General features: G+C 43.0%; 2 protein-coding genes across 3 annotated transcripts; both read right to left on the bottom strand.

Moving 5' to 3' along the window:
• Positions 1 to 4,595: 4,595 nt before the first annotated feature.
• LOC103367153 (gap junction alpha-4 protein-like) lies at positions 4,596 to 11,312 on the bottom strand. 2 transcript variants are annotated; one of them, XM_008295088.1, is made up of 3 exons: positions 11,301 to 11,312; positions 9,425 to 9,432; positions 4,596 to 6,780 (listed from the first exon to the last, which is right to left on the bottom strand). In XM_008295088.1, exon 3 carries the CDS (start codon positions 6,769 to 6,771, stop codon positions 5,623 to 5,625), a length of 1,149 nt encoding a protein of 382 aa, XP_008293310.1. In that variant the 5' UTR covers positions 6,772 to 6,780; positions 9,425 to 9,432; positions 11,301 to 11,312; the 3' UTR covers positions 4,596 to 5,622. The 2 variants fall into 2 exon arrangements, with proteins under 2 accessions (XP_008293310.1, XP_008293309.1); XM_008295087.1 differs by lacking the exon at positions 11,301 to 11,312 and having other exon boundaries at positions 9,425 to 9,525.
• Positions 11,313 to 14,172: 2,860 nt separating this feature from the next.
• gja4 (gap junction protein alpha 4) lies at positions 14,173 to 19,102 on the bottom strand. Its single transcript, XM_008295086.1, has 2 exons — positions 19,002 to 19,102; positions 14,173 to 16,357 (listed from the first exon to the last, which is right to left on the bottom strand). Exon 2 carries the CDS (start codon positions 16,346 to 16,348, stop codon positions 15,200 to 15,202), a length of 1,149 nt encoding a protein of 382 aa, XP_008293308.1. The 5' UTR covers positions 16,349 to 16,357; positions 19,002 to 19,102; the 3' UTR covers positions 14,173 to 15,199.
• Between the last annotated feature and the right edge of the window lie 1,610 nt (positions 19,103 to 20,712).

The raw sequence follows: 20,712 nt of genomic DNA, 5'->3' as shown, positions 1-20,712 counted from the left end.
ATGATGGGGATAATGGGTACGGGTGATGGTGGCTGCTCTTTTTTGTTTTTAAGGAGGTCCAATCCAACATCCTGAGTGGACAGGCTGGAGACGGTGTTCCCTCTGCTGCAGGAACAATAGAGCTGTCTGCCTGCTGGAAGGGCACCACATCCCCCTATTAAACAACCACACACACACACACACACACACTTATACAATCAGGAATGCAGGTATTTCTGTGTATGTAATGTACACACTGACAGAGGCCAGAACATAAACATTTCAAGGATGAGTCTCATACCTGAATATGAAATTAGATGGAAAACATTTACAGGTATTTTCTTAAAGCTGTAAAGCTGCATCACATTTGTGGGAAGCCAGACAGGCCCATATCACACCCTTGATATCATCTTGAAAAGTTGGTACGACAAACATGTTGTGTGTGTACAAAACCAAGAAAAAAAACCAGGAGGCCGTTCATGTTTCTGGCCACCTGACAAATCTAAATCTGAACGTGCTTTCAGGCAGCAAGCAGTTGGTGCCATTGTGACTCTTGGCTCCAGTCCGATCCCACCAGCCTGTACAAGGAAGGCTGCTGCGCTCCGCTATCCACCTTCTATAGTCTCGTCAGGGAGCATAATGGAACAGGTTGTGATTCAAAATAGAGGAAATAGTTCAAATGTGACTCAGTTACTGTACATTTTGCTAAGTGGTGCCATCAGCATTGGAGCTTTTGTTTGTCCCAGACAGGATAATCAGGCTTTGGAGCTGAGTTGTCTTCGCTGTTCTGTTTATTCTGTGCTGATGGAAAGGCATATAAATCACACTATAGGGACATGTTGATGTTGGGGCAAGATTTTATTTTTATTTTTTTGTGCATTTTCATGCCCTTGTTTCCAGGGTAAGAGAAAAGGGGAATGGCATCCAGCAAATGGTCCCCAGGAGGCAAAACAGGTACTTCCTGCTCAAGGTGTTTGCACCCATGGAGGATGCACCCTGATGTGGGCAGCAAGTTAAACATGTTGAATCTTTATCAAATCTAAATGCAGCATCAGTGAGCTAGGTGTGTTCACAAGAGCTGCAGCTTGCCGTCATGTTTCCATTCCAAAGAACTGAGGAGGTACCTGCTCACTTGTCTGAAACCACCTTAGCAATGTCTCTCCTTTGTTAGCTCTGTTTTGGTCTCCACCTTCTGTCAAATCCTCTGTTTTTAGAGCTTTGTAAGGGACATGGAACCGTTTTAGTTCTTTTTTTTTTGCAATCTGATGCACCCACAGAATGGCTTGTTGTGGACTGAACGGTTTCACACTCAAGTCCAGTACGTGGTGGTTTTCGTCAGCTGTTTAGGAAGTTCTGCATACAACTTTATTTTCTGAGAAGAGCCTTCAAGCTTCTATGACTAGAGGAACATTACTTAATTTCTCAGAGGTTTCATACAGGCCCACAGTCCTGTTCGGATCCAAATCTTGTTCCCAGTGGAAACCAATATCTTAGGTTTTGAACCTACAGTTATATGTGTCTACCAGTAACCGACTTTGTTTGACTGTTGATGTGATGTGCTGTGCAGGTACTGTACAGTGGGTTTACAGAGCCCTTTGAATAAAAATGATTACACATTGATGACAGCTTCAAGCGTAAAATCAAAAACATGAGTTTAAAGGCACTGAAACTGTCCATACAGCTGAGGTACACCAAAGAGTCAGGTGGAATCAAGCCACCCCTTTCAAATACTGATTAATACGACCTCAAACATAAAAACCTGGAAGGTTGTGACCAAGAAAGACCTCACTTGCACCACGGTTATTGTACTACACAGCACGTCAACTTATCATTCAGCAACTGAAACGTTTAGCAGAAGTAACAAATGAACCTGGACTGAAGTTAAAAGAAACCCCCACCCTGCACGCACTCACGCAAATCTGAGTGAGCTGTAAGTGGTACCAGCCGTCTTAATTGACTCCAGCCACACAGCAGGCGCGGTGCCCATTTCCCCCATCCTCCACGGGCCTTTGATGGGGCGGCTGTGACATTAGGTCAACAAACAGGGGGGACAACAAACAATGCAACAATGCCCACCGCAGCGCCATTGTCAGGGTGAACAATCCCCAACAACCAGTCCCTGGAGACAAACAATACTGGACCAGGAAACAGATACAGGCCCACTTCCTGTCCAGGATTTAAATTTAGGAACTAGTCAAAGTATTTTTTTTTTTGTGTGGAGTTGTACCAATGTCCAGATAAAGGGCTGGGTGCACGAACGTGTCATTGTTATGGATACAGAGAAAGTCGTGTGTCGGTATTGTGTGCATGGACGGTAAGAAAAACAAAGGGAGTTGGCACATGTGCGCCTTTTCGACATGCAAACGCACCACAACATGAACACCGTGACACTTTGCTACGCGAGGAACATTATTTCTAATCGTGTCAGAATAGAGAGATGTTAGATAACTTAAGTGACCTCATCGACCCTGCAGCTGCTATTTTGAGCTGGTCACTTGGTTCTCTGTGTGGGATGTGAAAGTTTTGTGAAGGGAGGTCTTGTAGGCGTAACTTTTTTTGTGTGTTTGTGCATGTCAGTGCCTTTTCAGGGTGCTTCCTCGAGATACGCGGGGCTTTCGGCAGTACAGCTGGCAGGAAGTATGACAGCAGATCAGCCAGGCCAGGCACATAGTGTAGGTGAACCCTTTAAAGTCCCTCCAGAGGCTGGTGTCGTGCATGAAAGCTCTGAGAATCTTCCCTAAAGAAGAGTTGCCTCTGGGCTTGACAGTTGGCCTTTCATAAGACCTGCTGGAGCCTGGAGGGCACTTGATGGCACTTCAAACTGCTTTACAGTCTAAAAGCTTGTGTACAGTGGTGAGAGTGTCCACCTCCACCGATGTGTGCGTGCACGCTCTTTCACCAAACTGCAAAATCGCCTGTCTCTGTGTGAGATCGGCCGCATGTGGCTTCACCAATAGAGTGAGGAAATGCATCAGCAGTGACTTCAACAATGTCAGGAAATACGGTTAGAATGGCATCTGATCCCAGACGCTCCCTGTCGACACCGTTAAGGATAACCCGTCTCATAGATACAGCTTCATGCAACTTGTGACTCCCTTTCATTTTTATTTTCACAGTTTTATACAAACAAATCTTTTCATTGTTAAGCTCTTAATGGCACATCCTTTGCGCTTTGCGCTGTGATTATGGGAAATAGTCTAGACATTAATAATAGGTAATCAAACCAATGAATGGAAGAACATTTTATTAATGTCCTATTGTCCTGCTAGAGGAATGTATTAGCAAAACATCACTTTCATCTGTACTGTTGATTGAAAATTCTCTGGTTGGCAGACAGCGACCATCGAGACAAAAAATATATATATAGCCGGCGGAGCAGCAAATAACCTGCACTGACTGTTGTTTTCATCTCGCAGGTTTATATTTGCTTCGCTGAACAGGAGGTGAGAGTTTAGTCTGCGCAAAGAACAGAGCAGGGCGTTGATCGGCTATGAGGAAGATAGATGCAAAAGGGAGCTGCGCTGCTGCTGTTGCTGGCTTCGGTTGGCAGCAGAGGGGCTGATACGGGTCGCCCTGCGCAATCTGTTCCGTGACCCCCTGGCTTTTTGTGAAAACAGACGTGAACGATCACATGGACGCATGCACGCAAACACCGACTGAGATAACAAGACTGCAGCCCGACCAGCCGGCCAAGTTCTTGCGAGCAGGCATCGAACTGGGACGCTTTCAGATTGTTTTCTCAGCAGAATCTGTCAACTTATCCTTAACACGCGCCTACAATAAAAACACACATTCCACTCCGAGGACCTCCGAGCTTTCCCGGCATTATTATTAAATTAGAAAACATTTTTTATTTAACCGCAGCAAAATTAAAAGAAAAAGCCAAATTCATTTAATTTCAGCCGCGTTACGGTTCGTTTGACCTCACAAACGGTCCAAGCTGTTTGCGGTACGAGAGCCTGTCTCGCTTAAATTTCCCATTAACCCTCTTTCCTACGGTAGGCAACTGCTCATCGCCATGGAGACAGTTCGGGAAATTGCTGGAAATGAACGCTGTATTTGCGTCGTAAAGACACATGGCTGCATTTTTTCAGACCCTGGGCGAGCGCCCTTTGTTGAAGTTCTGGATTTTATCAGTTGCTCTCCTAAAAACCAGCATTAACACTCAGCACTCTCAAGGGGATAATAAATGGAGCCAACATAAAGTGTTGTTCCACCTTGTACGAACTTTCGCTGGCATGTAAGTGATGCCCTTATTTTCTGTATAGCCAGAGCTACAGATATGAAAACAGCCATTAAATTACAGTTTTTCTTCCCCCCTCCCTCCAGGTTATGCTCATAATACCATGTAAGGCGCATCCACTTCTCCACACCTCTGTTTTTCTGTTATCTTCCCCTTGAGTTATTCAGTACCTCTGTATTGCGACAGTATTTAGATAGCAGAAAGTGCATGGTTGGACACAGAAAACATCCTCATTTCAGCGAGGCTTTGCTCGTATCTCATATCTCGTCCAGAAATCAAAGGGAATAAAACCATCATATGCACTGAAAATCCATTTGCACGTGAATAATGGAGTTTTTTTTTTTCATTTGGTGATCGTGTGATAACTATATCATGAAATGACATCATCAAAAATTTTATTTTTCAACAACAAAAAAATAAATATTTTTTTTCTCGCAATACCTTAAACATTAAATACAGGTTTCACATAATTAGTCATCTCCCGTTGTTGAATTTGTACATTTCTGTACTGCTTTCAGCCCGTTCAATGTGCAATCACTAATGCATCGTTCGAGCTCTATCTCCAGCTCGCTAAAAGGTTTGATTTTTCAAACTGGATGTTTGTCTTTGCATTATTCAGAGAGCGCTGTTCGCAGTGCTACTTTCTCTCCCTCTTCTTTCATAGCTGAAACATTATGGTTGCTGGCAACGATCCGTCATGTTCAGTTTCCACATTTCCCATGGTTTGGCTCCCCTTCTCTTTACCTCGGCCTTTCCCAGTCCATGTCCCAAACTCGAGTGACCAAAACTCACTGGGTGAAAGGGGAAAAGTATATTGTGTGTGTGCATGCATGCGTGCCTGCATCCACGCAGCCATTATCCTCCCGGGAGCTGAGCAGGATCCAGAGACCAGTGCATTCCACAGTTGTGGACGAAGCCACTGGGAAAAGAGGAGGGGTCTTCAAACAGCTCCAGGGTTTACAGTGCAAATCTCAGGGGAACATGCTTAAATCTGGCTCTGCTGTATTCCCTCCCATAAACACTCACACAGTAGCCCCCTCTGCAGAGTTTTTTTTTTTTTCTCAACACTGTCACATTTTGCACTAAAATCCATTAAATGTAACACGAAGGCATCTTATGACTTTAATCTTGTCTCATTGAGGAGTCTCATTTTCCTTGCCTTGGGGAGTGTTCTCAAAATGTTTCATTTTGAATAGGTCCATTTATCTGGTAAATCTCTGTTTGAATGTCTGTCTGCCTCTGAGGCATTGAGTTCACAGCGTAATAGTTGTTCTTTTTCATTCCTCCCGCATTTGGGCTCTCACCGGGCCCTCCTGATAGTCAAGTGTCGTGTGCAGGATGGCATTTCCAAGAACGAAGCTTTCATGCGCATACACGCAGCATTACCCCGTCTTACTGCGTCATACATAATGTTTTTGTTTTGAGTGCCCCTTATGGACACTCTTAGGATTTTTCCCAGTGTGATGTGCGTGCTTCTTATAATGAATTCTGGGGGAATGTGTAGTTCTCATAGCTCCCATGCAGTTCACATAACTGGGAAGCAGGTCGGTCCCAGACTCTCCAGGTCCCCAGTTCACCTCTATGGCCGCATCCCCGTAGCTCTCACAGGGGTTAGAATAGCCCACGGCCTCGCCCTGCGACGGGAGTTGGACATGGCTCCCTGCTTTGTAAGGCTCCGACACCTCTGCTTGGAGCTCGGGGGTCTGTCGTCGGGCTGGTTCCTGCTCAGCCCGAGGCAGGTAGTCCAGGCGCTCGGCACGGTAGCGTTTTTCCAGCCGGTGTGAGACGGCCAGCTGGAGCAGATGGAAGAGCTCGATGACGTTGAGGAGCAGGGAGACGGCGGCGATCACCTGAGTGTAGATGGTGAAGATGGTCTTCTCTGTGGGTCGAGAGACATAGCAGTCCACTATGTGAGGACAAGGGAACCCTCGGCACTCAAACTTTGCTTCAATGAAGAAGCCGTTGTAAAGGAACCAGAGCCCAACGATGAAGCCGACTTCGAGGAGGACTTTTAACAGGATGCTAAATGCATATGCACACAGCAGCCTGCCTTTCAGTTTGGGCGCCTCAGGGGGAGGCTTGTCAGTTTTTCTACCTTTCTTTTCTTTCTCCTTTTCCTCAGCTTTTTCCTCAATCACTTTGGTATCAAGTCTTTCTTTTACAATGTCCCCTTTCTTACTTCGACCATTGCCTTCTTCTGCCTGCTTCCCATCCTTAGCTTCCTCTGTTCTCCTGTCTTTCCCAGCCCTTACAGCCACATACGCAAAGTAGAAGATGGTTGGCGTGGAGACGAAGATGACCTGGAGGACGAAGTAGCGGAAGTGGGATATGGGGAAGGCTCTGTCGTAGCAGACTGCGGTGCATCCGGGTTGGCGAGTGTCGCAGGTGAAATCGTCTTGTTCGTCATCCCAGGCAGATTCGGCGGCAGTTCCCAGTACCAGCATGCGAAACAGGAAGAGAACTGTGAGCCACACACGACCGACGGCTGTCGAATACTCCTGACCCTCCTCCAGCAGGTGCTCCAGGAAGGACCAGTCAGCTCTGGACATCCTCTGCTCCTAAGAGGGACAGTTGGTAGATAAAGGATGAGATATTACCAACCGGAGGCACATCAAACATTTCTCAAGCCGGAGAAGTAAAAATCAGGAAGCACACTCTGTAATAAGGCAAAGATCTGTGTGTCCTGTATTGGCTTTCATGACACAGACCATACTGTTTTTGACCCATAAAGGTTGTTCACAATTTTAGATCTGCAAGCAAGCACTTGGGAGAGCTCTTGAACTCACCAAGCAGCTCTGAAAGATGTGTTCATATGCTTTCCAATCGTTTTTCTGATACACCTTCTGCAAATATGACTATATCTATTACTAATACTTGGTGAAACCCCTTTATATAAACTAAAGTCGAAAATAGCCAAACTTTCACCCAAACAACCCACTTTAATTCACCTTTTTAAACCTTCTTTAGCTGCATCGGATGCTTTGACTCCATGATACCTCTCTACAGGTCTTGTTGTAGTCGTTTTGCAGCTCATATAGTTTGCCCACCTTTTTTACTTTACTGCTGCATTGCTGAACAAATTGGCTCGAATGTTTCACTTAACACCTACTTGGTATATTTTATGTGCCTTACATAACTCTCAGGGGTTTTCATAGCCAAATGCATAAGTGTTCAGTCCTCTCTATATAAGCAACAAATGAGCTAAGTTTCTCCAACCGCCGCGGTATAATGGTGTCTTTTTTTTTTTTTTTTTTTTACGGAGGAGCATGTGTAGCTGGCCGCAGCCTCCCTCTTATTAGTTCTTCCATGAGCTCACACTGTTGTTAAGGTGGGGTCCAACTCCTTTTAATAAAGATGTTGAAAAGCGAGGCCCCCATACACTAAAATGAACTAAAACAAAAACACATGGTGCTTAAGTTAGCATTTAACATGAATGGAAATAGCGTGCACTTTCACTGTTCGCAGCTAAACTGGAGTGAATGAGTCCAGGAGGGGCGGTGCAGATTTTTCCCGTTATTCAGGAGCGTTCGCCGCGTCAATGCGGATTCAAATCAGACGCTGCTATTGATTTCACGACAGTAAAGTCATCAGCTGTGGAAGGTGGGTGGTTGTGAAATTGTGAATGATAAAAGACGCAGTCAGTGGCTTGTCGGGAAGCTCGACACAAACGCAACACACACATCTGAATAAACATCCTGTGTGGGAGAGTTCAGGCACCGCTGTGACACTTGTCTTGTTTGTTTGTGCTATTAGTGTTTTTCTGTTATTTCTTCCCCTCCAAGAAAAGAAAAACTTCTCCGATAGTGAAAAAATAAACTCTTGTGACAGGATGAGACAAGACAATGGACAGTCAGGGACGTTGGCCCGCTAGAGAGGCACAGAAGTCATAACTGGACTGATCCTCTTTTGGGAGCATTGTCTTGAAGATTGTGGTTATCTCGACTAAATACACGCCAAAATATCAACAGATTTGTAATACGTTATTATAGATTAGTTAAATAAATTGATTGTCAAGTATGAGCTTATTCACCAGCTATTTTAACGACTGATTAATCAGTGTGAGTCATCTTTGGGGGGAAGAAAATCTAAATTGTCAGATTTTATCATTTCTTTATTCCTCTGTGAGAGTAAACAGAATATCTCTGAGTTGTCATCTGGGGAGTTAGGAAACACTAGTCAACACCATTTTTTGACATATTATAGAGCAAACAGCTAATTGATGAGATTCAAGTTTGTTTGCTGTCCAGATATAGAGTATTTATAATGTAGTTTCTCATGACCCTGGTGCGAACACGACAATAAAAACGTTAAAAAAAAACACAAACGCAAAATTAAAGTGTAGATCCTACAGCAGGCATGAACAGCAGTGTCACATCTGTTGTGAGAATAACGGAATATAAGTAAATATATATAAATAAGTAATATTGCGCAATTATAATTATTACTGTACAACTGAATTATGATTTCCAGAAGATTATCCGTCATATGCCACCAAGCTGGTGATCTCAATGTTCTGAGTATAAATGGGAGACACAGTGATGACAGTCGTGCAATATAAATCAAGACAATAATCAACTGTAAATCACAATGGAACCGACACTACAGCCAACACTATAGGAGACAGAAAAAAGCATCAAATAGGTTCAATAGAAGAGAAGCTCGTGCTAAGAATATCACAGCATAAAATATCATAAAACAAAGTCATTAGAGGCAGAGACAAAAGCTCAACAGGCTTTTCTCAGGACTTGACGAGTCCTTTTTTTTTTTTTTTTAAGTCAATTTAAATTCACTGGGCTTATTATTGCCATGCCTTGAGTTCAAAGAAATCATACGGACTTAAAGAAAAAAAAACACTTCCTTCAAAGCAAATAATGAAAGCACAAACTCAAAGTAATTTTTCTTCTCATGCTATTTATTAAAAGTTCTACCAGAACTTTAGAAGTTCACTCAGTCTGTAATCCACTAATGAAACACAACAGATTAAAAAAATAAAATAAAATAAAATAAAAATGCTGCATTATATTGTACAGAATGCAATTTTTGAGAAATGTTATTCTGATACCTTGAGAGGATTCACAACTGTATGAAAAACACATTCCTCTGTTACAACTATTAAGAAGTGAGAAGACGTGATTTTGTTTATATTATTTTTCCTTAAACTCTAATCTGATGATATTTCCCTATAGAGGAACAGATTCCTACCTTTCTCTCTCGTGAAGTCTGGTTGGTCTCCTCTGCCGGATCACTGCGCTCTGAGCGTCACCTCTGCTCTCCACTGGAGAACCGCGCTGCAGCTCCTGCGTGCTCGCTTTCCTTAAAAAGAATCGCTGTAATCGGAAAAAGTGGGGAGAACTTTCCCATGGCAGCTCTGCTGGCCCTCCCTCAGGAACTGAGGTCCAGGAAATGGGACGGATGAACTCAGGAGCAGTTCTGATGAACTCAGGAGAAGTTCTGGTTAACTGAGCTCGGACGTTCGGGATTCTTAACTTTGTTTGGAAAAAAAAAAAAAACGCCAATTTGCATTAATTGCATGGTGATGTCGCTGGCCTTGGGTTATTTAAAGGGTTAGAGGTGCTTGGCCAGACACCGATGCATGAATGAATTAGATGCACAGAGCTGATCTTGTTTTTAAAGTGCGACAAAATACTTCCATCTGCATTAAAGAAAAAAAAAAACACACACACACACACACACAAATAAGCGCATTTTATTTGACTCTAGACCACTTTTCCCATGTTAATCACTGTTAATCAGACTAGAACCAACTAATACGTCCTTTTTTTTTCTCGTCACCAAAATAGATCAGCCTCCAGTTGTGCTCCACAAAGTCCAGTAAAGTTTTGTCAGCAGCGGTATTTTCTCCTGAAGCCATGAAAACTACTTTAAATAACTTGTATTTGTGTCCTCTAAGCGTGTCGGATCTGCTGTTATCAGATGCTGATCTGATCGCTCAGCACACTCCTGTAATTTTCCATTAAGCCACATAATGGCGCCAGTCAGCTTATTTCTAAGGAGCGCGTGACGCAGCCTTCAACGAAGCTCCCTAATTGGCTGAAAAGTGAATCTTGTTTGAGCTGCAGAATGTACTTTTATTTATTTATTTATTTATTTACCTAATTAGGGTCAGGCCACCGGTATTTGTGTCAAATTTCTTTTTCTTTCTTTCTTTCTTTCTTTCTTTCTTTCTTTCTTTCTTTTTTTGTGCACCCAGTGTAATATTTAGGATAACATATAGCTTTACAATTTTGAAGTACTTGCACTTTACTTGCTTCTGCCAGTTGATAGTTTTTCTGTGCTTATTTGACAGTCGATAATGTATTTTCAGGTTTAACATCTTACATGCAAAAACAAATCAACATGTGGACAGTAACATAAGTTGGACTACTTTACATGAAACTGCCCATACAGCTGTTAGAATGGCCTCCACTGTAGCCAACTACAACAGTCCAGTATATTACATTATATTCACTCATCTAGTTATAAAATGTTAGGAAACTGACTGGGTTCATTGGGCATGGAGTATGTTACCGTTACCTTTACTTTATGTACGCTGTGTTGCTGTTGAGTCTGAACTCAACAATCTGCGTACATTTTTTTNGATGCACCCACAGAATGGCTTGTTGTGGACTGAACGGTTTCACACTCAAGTCCAGTACGTGGTGGTTTTCGTCAGCTGTTTAGGAAGTTCTGCATACAACTTTATTTTCTGAGAAGAGCCTTCAAGCTTCTATGACTAGAGGAACATTACTTAATTTCTCAGAGGTTTCATACAGGCCCACAGTCCTGTTCGGATCCAAATCTTGTTCCCAGTGGAAACCAATATCTTAGGTTTTGAACCTACAGTTATATGTGTCTACCAGTAACCGACTTTGTTTGACTGTTGATGTGATGTGCTGTGCAGGTACTGTACAGTGGGTTTACAGAGCCCTTTGAATAAAAATGATTACACATTGATGACAGCTTCAAGCGTAAAATCAAAAACATGAGTTTAAAGGCACTGAAACTGTCCATACAGCTGAGGTACACCAAAGAGTCAGGTGGAATCAAGCCACCCCTTTCAAATACTGATTAATACGACCTCAAACATAAAAACCTGGAAGGTTGTGACCAAGAAAGACCTCACTTGCACCACGGTTATTGTACTACACAGCACGTCAACTTATCATTCAGCAACTGAAACGTTTAGCAGAAGTAACAAATGAACCTGGACTGAAGTTAAAAGAAACCCCCACCCTGCACGCACTCACGCAAATCTGAGTGAGCTGTAAGTGGTACCAGCCGTCTTAATTGACTCCAGCCACACAGCAGGCGCGGTGCCCATTTCCCCCATCCTCCACGGGCCTTTGATGGGGCGGCTGTGACATTAGGTCAACAAACAGGGGGGACAACAAACAATGCAACAATGCCCACCGCAGCGCCATTGTCAGGGTGAACAATCCCCAACAACCAGTCCCTGGAGACAAACAATACTGGACCAGGAAACAGATACAGGCCCACTTCCTGTCCAGGATTTAAATTTAGGAACTAGTCAAAGTATTTTTTTTTTTGTGTGGAGTTGTACCAATGTCCAGATAAAGGGCTGGGTGCACGAACGTGTCATTGTTATGGATACAGAGAAAGTCGTGTGTCGGTATTGTGTGCATGGACGGTAAGAAAAACAAAGGGAGTTGGCACATGTGCGCCTTTTCGACATGCAAACGCACCACAACATGAACACCGTGACACTTTGCTACGCGAGGAACATTATTTGTAATCGTGTCAGAATAGAGAGATGTTAGATAACTTAAGTGACCTCATCGACCCTGCAGCTGCTATTTTGAGCTGGTCACTTGGTTCTCTGTGTGGGATGTGAAAGTTTTGTGAAGGGAGGTCTTGTAGGCGTAACTTTTTTTGTGTGTTTGTGCATGTCAGTGCCTTTTCAGGGTGCTTCCTCGAGATACGCGGGGCTTTCGGCAGTACAGCTGGCAGGAAGTATGACAGCAGATCAGCCAGGCCAGGCACATAGTGTAGGTGAACCCTTTAAAGTCCCTCCAGAGGCTGGTGTCGTGCATGAAAGCTCTGAGAATCTTCCCTAAAGAAGAGTTGCCTCTGGGCTTGACAGTTGGCCTTTCATAAGACCTGCTGGAGCCTGGAGGGCACTTGATGGCACTTCAAACTGCTTTACAGTCTAAAAGCTTGTGTACAGTGGTGAGAGTGTCCACCTCCACCGATGTGTGCGTGCACGCTCTTTCACCAAACTGCAAAATCGCCTGTCTCTGTGTGAGATCGGCCGCATGTGGCTTCACCAATAGAGTGAGGAAATGCATCAGCAGTGACTTCAACAATGTCAGGAAATACGGTTAGAATGGCATCTGATCCCAGACGCTCCCTGTCGACACCGTTAAGGATAACCCGTCTCATAGATACAGCTTCATGCAACTTGTGACTCCCTTTCATTTTTATTTTCACAGTTTTATACAAACAAATCTTTTCATTGTTAAGCTCTTAATGGCACATCCTTTGCGCTTTGCGCTGTGATTATGGGAAATAGTCTAGACATTAATAATAGGTAATCAAACCAATGAATGGAAGAACATTTTATTAATGTCCTATTGTCCTGCTAGAGGAATGTATTAGCAAAACATCACTTTCATCTGTACTGTTGATTGAAAATTCTCTGGTTGGCAGACAGCGACCATCGAGACAAAAAATATATATATAGCCGGCGGAGCAGCAAATAACCTGCACTGACTGTTGTTTTCATCTCGCAGGTTTATATTTGCTTCGCTGAACAGGAGGTGAGAGTTTAGTCTGCGCAAAGAACAGAGCAGGGCGTTGATCGGCTATGAGGAAGATAGATGCAAAAGGGAGCTGCGCTGCTGCTGTTGCTGGCTTCGGTTGGCAGCAGAGGGGCTGATACGGGTCGCCCTGCGCAATCTGTTCCGTGACCCCCTGGCTTTTTGTGAAAACAGACGTGAACGATCACATGGACGCATGCACGCAAACACCGACTGAGATAACAAGACTGCAGCCCGACCAGCCGGCCAAGTTCTTGCGAGCAGGCATCGAACTGGGACGCTTTCAGATTGTTTTCTCAGCAGAATCTGTCAACTTATCCTTAACACGCGCCTACAATAAAAACACACATTCCACTCCGAGGACCTCCGAGCTTTCCCGGCATTATTATTAAATTAGAAAACATTTTTTATTTAACCGCAGCAAAATTAAAAGAAAAAGCCAAATTCATTTAATTTCAGCCGCGTTACGGTTCGTTTGACCTCACAAACGGTCCAAGCTGTTTGCGGTACGAGAGCCTGTCTCGCTTAAATTTCCCATTAACCCTCTTTCCTACGGTAGGCAACTGCTCATCGCCATGGAGACAGTTCGGGAAATTGCTGGAAATGAACGCTGTATTTGCGTCGTAAAGACACATGGCTGCATTTTTTCAGACCCTGGGCGAGCGCCCTTTGTTGAAGTTCTGGATTTTATCAGTTGCTCTCCTAAAAACCAGCATTAACACTCAGCACTCTCAAGGGGATAATAAATGGAGCCAACATAAAGTGTTGTTCCACCTTGTACGAACTTTCGCTGGCATGTAAGTGATGCCCTTATTTTCTGTATAGCCAGAGCTACAGATATGAAAACAGCCATTAAATTACAGTTTTTCTTCCCCCCTCCCTCCAGGTTATGCTCATAATACCATGTAAGGCGCATCCACTTCTCCACACCTCTGTTTTTCTGTTATCTTCCCCTTGAGTTATTCAGTACCTCTGTATTGCGACAGTATTTAGATAGCAGAAAGTGCATGGTTGGACACAGAAAACATCCTCATTTCAGCGAGGCTTTGCTCGTATCTCATATCTCGTCCAGAAATCAAAGGGAATAAAACCATCATATGCACTGAAAATCCATTTGCACGTGAATAATGGAGTTTTTTTTTTTCATTTGGTGATCGTGTGATAACTATATCATGAAATGACATCATCAAAAATTTTATTTTTCAACAACAAAAAAATAAATATTTTTTTTCTCGCAATACCTTAAACATTAAATACAGGTTTCACATAATTAGTCATCTCCCGTTGTTGAATTTGTACATTTCTGTACTGCTTTCAGCCCGTTCAATGTGCAATCACTAATGCATCGTTCGAGCTCTATCTCCAGCTCGCTAAAAGGTTTGATTTTTCAAACTGGATGTTTGTCTTTGCATTATTCAGAGAGCGCTGTTCGCAGTGCTACTTTCTCTCCCTCTTCTTTCATAGCTGAAACATTATGGTTGCTGGCAACGATCCGTCATGTTCAGTTTCCACATTTCCCATGGTTTGGCTCCCCTTCTCTTTACCTCGGCCTTTCCCAGTCCATGTCCCAAACTCGAGTGACCAAAACTCACTGGGTGAAAGGGGAAAAGTATATTGTGTGTGTGCATGCATGCGTGCCTGCATCCACGCAGCCATTATCCTCCCGGGAGCTGAGCAGGATCCAGAGACCAGTGCATTCCACAGTTGTGGACGAAGCCACTGGGAAAAGAGGAGGGGTCTTCAAACAGCTCCAGGGTTTACAGTGCAAATCTCAGGGGAACATGCTTAAATCTGGCTCTGCTGTATTCCCTCCCATAAACACTCACACAGTAGCCCCCTCTGCAGAGTTTTTTTTTTTTTCTCAACACTGTCACATTTTGCACTAAAATCCATTAAATGTAACACGAAGGCATCTTATGACTTTAATCTTGTCTCATTGAGGAGTCTCATTTTCCTTGCCTTGGGGAGTGTTCTCAAAATGTTTCATTTTGAATAGGTCCATTTATCTGGTAAATCTCTGTTTGAATGTCTGTCTGCCTCTGAGGCATTGAGTTCACAGCGTAATAGTTGTTCTTTTTCATTCCTCCCGCATTTGGGCTCTCACCGGGCCCTCCTGATAGTCAAGTGTCGTGTGCAGGATGGCATTTCCAAGAACGAAGCTTTCATGCGCATACACGCAGCATTACCCCGTCTTACTGCGTCATACATAATGTTTTTGTTTTGAGTGCCCCTTATGGACACTCTTAGGATTTTTCCCAGTGTGATGTGCGTGCTTCTTATAATGAATTCTGGGGGAATGTGTAGTTCTCATAGCTCCCATGCAGTTCACATAACTGGGAAGCAGGTCGGTCCCAGACTCTCCAGGTCCCCAGTTCACCTCTATGGCCGCATCCCCGTAGCTCTCACAGGGGTTAGAATAGCCCACGGCCTCGCCCTGCGACGGGAGTTGGACATGGCTCCCTGCTTTGTAAGGCTCCGACACCTCTGCTTGGAGCTCGGGGGTCTGTCGTCGGGCTGGTTCCTGCTCAGCCCGAGGCAGGTAGTCCAGGCGCTCGGCACGGTAGCGTTTTTCCAGCCGGTGTGAGACGGCCAGCTGGAGCAGATGGAAGAGCTCGATGACGTTGAGGAGCAGGGAGACGGCGGCGATCACCTGAGTGTAGATGGTGAAGATGGTCTTCTCTGTGGGTCGAGAGACATAGCAGTCCACTATGTGAGGACAAGGGAACCCTCGGCACTCAAACTTTGCTTCAATGAAGAAGCCGTTGTAAAGGAACCAGAGCCCAACGATGAAGCCGACTTCGAGGAGGACTTTTAACAGGATGCTAAATGCATATGCACACAGCAGCCTGCCTTTCAGTTTGGGCGCCTCAGGGGGAGGCTTGTCAGTTTTTCTACCTTTCTTTTCTTTCTCCTTTTCCTCAGCTTTTTCCTCAATCACTTTGGTATCAAGTCTTTCTTTTACAATGTCCCCTTTCTTACTTCGACCATTGCCTTCTTCTGCCTGCTTCCCATCCTTAGCTTCCTCTGTTCTCCTGTCTTTCCCAGCCCTTACAGCCACATACGCAAAGTAGAAGATGGTTGGCGTGGAGACGAAGATGACCTGGAGGACGAAGTAGCGGAAGTGGGATATGGGGAAGGCTCTGTCGTAGCAGACTGCGGTGCATCCGGGTTGGCGAGTGTCGCAGGTGAAATCGTCTTGTTCGTCATCCCAGGCAGATTCGGCGGCAGTTCCCAGTACCAGCATGCGAAACAGGAAGAGAACTGTGAGCCACACACGACCGACGGCTGTCGAATACTCCTGACCCTCCTCCAGCAGGTGCTCCAGGAAGGACCAGTCAGCTCTGGACATCCTCTGCTCCTAAGAGGGACAGTTGGTAGATAAAGGATGAGATATTACCAACCGGAGGCACATCAAACATTTCTCAAGCCGGAGAAGTAAAAATCAGGAAGCACACTCTGTAATAAGGCAAAGATCTGTGTGTCCTGTATTGGCTTTCATGACACAGACCATACTGTTTTTGACCCATAAAGGTTGTTCACAATTTTAGATCTGCAAGCAAGCACTTGGGAGAGCTCTTGAACTCACCAAGCAGCTCTGAAAGATGTGTTCATATGCTTTCCAATCGTTTTTCTGATACACCTTCTGCAAATATGACTATATCTATTACTAATACTTGGTGAAACCCCTTTATATAAACTAAAGTCGAAAATAGCCAAACTTTCACCCAAACAACCCACTTTAATTCACCTTTTTAAACCTTCTTTAGCTGCATCGGATGCTTTGACTCCATGATACCTCTCTACAGGTCTTGTTGTAGTCGTTTTGCAGCTCATATAGTTTGCCCACCTTTTTTACTTTACTGCTGCATTGCTGAACAAATTGGCTCGAATGTTTCACTTAACACCTACTTGGTATATTTTATGTGCCTTACATAACTCTCAGGGGTTTTCATAGCCAAATGCATAAGTGTTCAGTCCTCTCTATATAAGCAACAAATGAGCTAAGTTTCTCCAACCGCCGCGGTATAATGGTGTCTTTTTTTTTTTTTTTTTTTTACGGAGGAGCATGTGTAGCTGGCCGCAGCCTCCCTCTTATTAGTTCTTCCATGAGCTCACACTGTTGTTAAGGTGGGGTCCAACTCCTTTTAATAAAGATGTTGAAAAGCGAGGCCCCCATACACTAAAATGAACTAAAACAAAAACACATGGTGCTTAAGTTAGCATTTAACATGAATGGAAATAGCGTGCACTTTCACTGTTCGCAGCTAAACTGGAGTGAATGAGTCCAGGAGGGGCGGTGCAGATTTTTCCCGTTATTCAGGAGCGTTCGCCGCGTCAATGCGGATTCAAATCAGACGCTGCTATTGATTTCACGACAGTAAAGTCATCAGCTGTGGAAGGTGGGTGGTTGTGAAATTGTGAATGATAAAAGACGCAGTCAGTGGCTTGTCGGGAAGCTCGACACAAACGCAACACACACATCTGAATAAACATCCTGTGTGGGAGAGTTCAGGCACCGCTGTGACACTTGTCTTGTTTGTTTGTGCTATTAGTGTTTTTCTGTTATTTCTTCCCCTCCAAGAAAAGAAAAACTTCTCCGATAGTGAAAAAATAAACTCTTGTGACAGGATGAGACAAGACAATGGACAGTCAGGGACGTTGGCCCGCTAGAGAGGCACAGAAGTCATAACTGGACTGATCCTCTTTTGGGAGCATTGTCTTGAAGATTGTGGTTATCTCGACTAAATACACGCCAAAATATCAACAGATTTGTAATACGTTATTATAGATTAGTTAAATAAATTGATTGTCAAGTATGAGCTTATTCACCAGCTATTTTAACGACTGATTAATCAGTGTGAGTCATCTTTGGGGGGAAGAAAGTCTAAATTGTCCGATTTTATCATTTCTTTATTCCTCTGTGAGAGTAAACGGAATATCTTTGAGTTGTCATCTGGGGAGTTAGGAAACACTAATTAATACCATTTTTTGACATATTATAGAGCAAACAGCTAATTGATGAGATTCAAGTTTGTTTGCTGTCCAGATATAGAGTATTTATAATGTAGTTTCTCATGACCCTGGTGCGAACACGACAATAAAAACGTTAAAAAAAAACACAAACGCAAAATTAAAGTGTAGATCCTACAGCAGGCATGAACAGCAGTGTCACATCTGTTGTGAGAATAACGGAATATAAGTAAATATATATAAATAAGTAATATTGCGCAATTATAATTATTACTGTACAACTGAATTATGATTTCCAGAAGATTATCCGTCATATGCCACCAAGCTGGTGATCTCAATGTTCTGAGTATAAATGGGAGACACAGTGATGACAGTCGTGCAATATAAATCAAGACAATAATCAACTGTAAATCACAATGGAACCGACACTACAGCCAACACTATAGGAGACAGAAAAAAGCATCAAATAGGTTCAATAGAAGAGAAGCTCGTGCTAAGAATATCACAGCATAAAATATCATAAAACAAAGTCATTAGAGGCAGAGACAAAAGCTCAACAGGCTTTTCTCAGGACTTGACGAGTCCTTTTTTTTTTTTTTTTAAGTCAATTTAAATTCACTGGGCTTATTATTGCCATGCCTTGAGTTCAAAGAAATCATACGGACTTAAAGAAAAAAAAACACTTCCTTCAAAGCAAATAATGAAAGCACAAACTCAAAGTAATTTTTCTTCTCATGCTATTTATTAAAAGTTCTACCAGAACTTTAGAAGTTCACTCAGTCTGTAATCCACTAATGAAACACAACAGATTAAAAAAATAAAATAAAATAAAATAAAAATGCTGCATTATATTGTACAGAATGCAATTTTTGAGAAATGTTATTCTGATACCTTGAGAGGATTCACAACTGTATGAAAAACACATTCCTCTGTTACAACTATTAAGAAGTGAGAAGACGTGATTTTGTTTATATTATTTTTCCTTAAACTCTAATCTGATGATATTTCCCTATAGAGGAACAGATTCCTACCTTTCTCTCTCGTGAAGTCTGGTTGGTCTCCTCTGCCGGATCACTGCGCTCTGAGCGTCACCTCTGCTCTCCACTGGAGAACCGCGCTGCAGCTCCTGCGTGCTCGCTTTCCTTAAAAAGAATCGCTGTAATCGGAAAAAGTGGGGAGAACTTTCCCATGGCAGCTCTGCTGGCCCTCCCTCAGGAACTGAGGTCCAGGAAATGGGACGGATGAACTCAGGAGCAGTTCTGATGAACTCAGGAGAAGTTCTGGTTAACTGAGCTCGGACGTTCGGGATTCTTAACTTTGTTTGGAAAAAAAAAAAAAACGCCAATTTGCATTAATTGCATGGTGATGTCGCTGGCCTTGGGTTATTTAAAGGGTTAGAGGTGCTTGGCCAGACACCGATGCATGAATGAATTAGATGCACAGAGCTGATCTTGTTTTTAAAGTGCGACAAAATACTTCCATCTGCATTAAAGAAAAAAAAAAACACACACACACACACACACAAATAAGCGCATTTTATTTGACTCTAGACCACTTTTCCCATGTTAATCACTGTTAATCAGACTAGAACCAACTAATACGTCCTTTTTTTTTCTCGTCACCAAAATAGATCAGCCTCCAGTTGTGCTCCACAAAGTCCAGTAAAGTTTTGTCAGCAGCGGTATTTTCTCCTGAAGCCATGAAAACTACTTTAAATAACTTGTATTTGTGTCCTCTAAGCGTGTCGGATCTGCTGTTATCAGATGCTGATCTGATCGCTCAGCACACTCCTGTAATTTTCCATTAAGCCACATAATGGCGCCAGTCAGCTTATTTCTAAGGAGCGCGTGACGCAGCCTTCAACGAAGCTCCCTAATTGGCTGAAAAGTGAATCTTGTTTGAGCTGCAGAATGTACTTTTATTTATTTATTTATTTATTTACCTAATTAGGGTCAGGCCACCGGTATTTGTGTCAAATTTCTTTTTCTTTCTTTCTTTCTTTCTTTCTTTCTTTCTTTCTTTCTTTTTTTGTGCACCCAGTGTAATATTTAGGATAACATATAGCTTTACAATTTTGAAGTACTTGCACTTTACTTGCTTCTGCCAGTTGATAGTTTTTCTGTGCTTATTTGACAGTCGATAATGTATTTTCAGATTCAACATCTTACATTCAAAAACAAATCAACATGTAAAATAAGTTGTACTACTTTACATGAAACTGCCCATACAGCTGTTAGAATGGCCTCCACTGTAGCCAACTACAACAGTACAGTATATTACATTATAATCACTCATCTAGTTATAAAATGTTAGGAAACTGACTGGGTTCATTGGGCATGGAGTATGTTACCGTTACCTTTACTTTATGTACGCTGTGTTGCTGTTGAGTCTGAACTCAACAATCTGCGTACATTTTTTTAACACTGGGATAAGTGTGTGTGTGTGTCCAGCTATCTTTGTCTGGACCAGGTTCAGTTTTAGATCAACAGAGAGAGAGAGAGAGAGGATATTTTTGCTTGTCCTCACTTTTTCACAGCCTTTAAAAAAGGAATTAAGGGTCAAAATTTGGCCTGAGGTTGGCAGTAGAAAAAAAAAATAGTAAAAAAAAAAAAACATTACTATTACTATGACTATAAGCTCCCACACAGCTTGTTATTGGCATCAATGTCTTATCACATTTTAACTTGTTCTCTGGCACTTATCCAGGTTGTTTTTTTCCTGATTAGATCCTTGCTTGCTTTG

This window comes from Stegastes partitus, unplaced genomic scaffold, assembly GCF_000690725.1.
Source record: "Stegastes partitus isolate 25-593 unplaced genomic scaffold, Stegastes_partitus-1.0.2 Scaffold1019, whole genome shotgun sequence".
Classification (NCBI taxonomy): Eukaryota; Metazoa; Chordata; class Actinopteri; family Pomacentridae; genus Stegastes; species Stegastes partitus.
The sequence above is the reverse complement of the archived record's forward strand: the minus strand, read 5'-3'. Positions and strand labels throughout refer to the sequence as shown.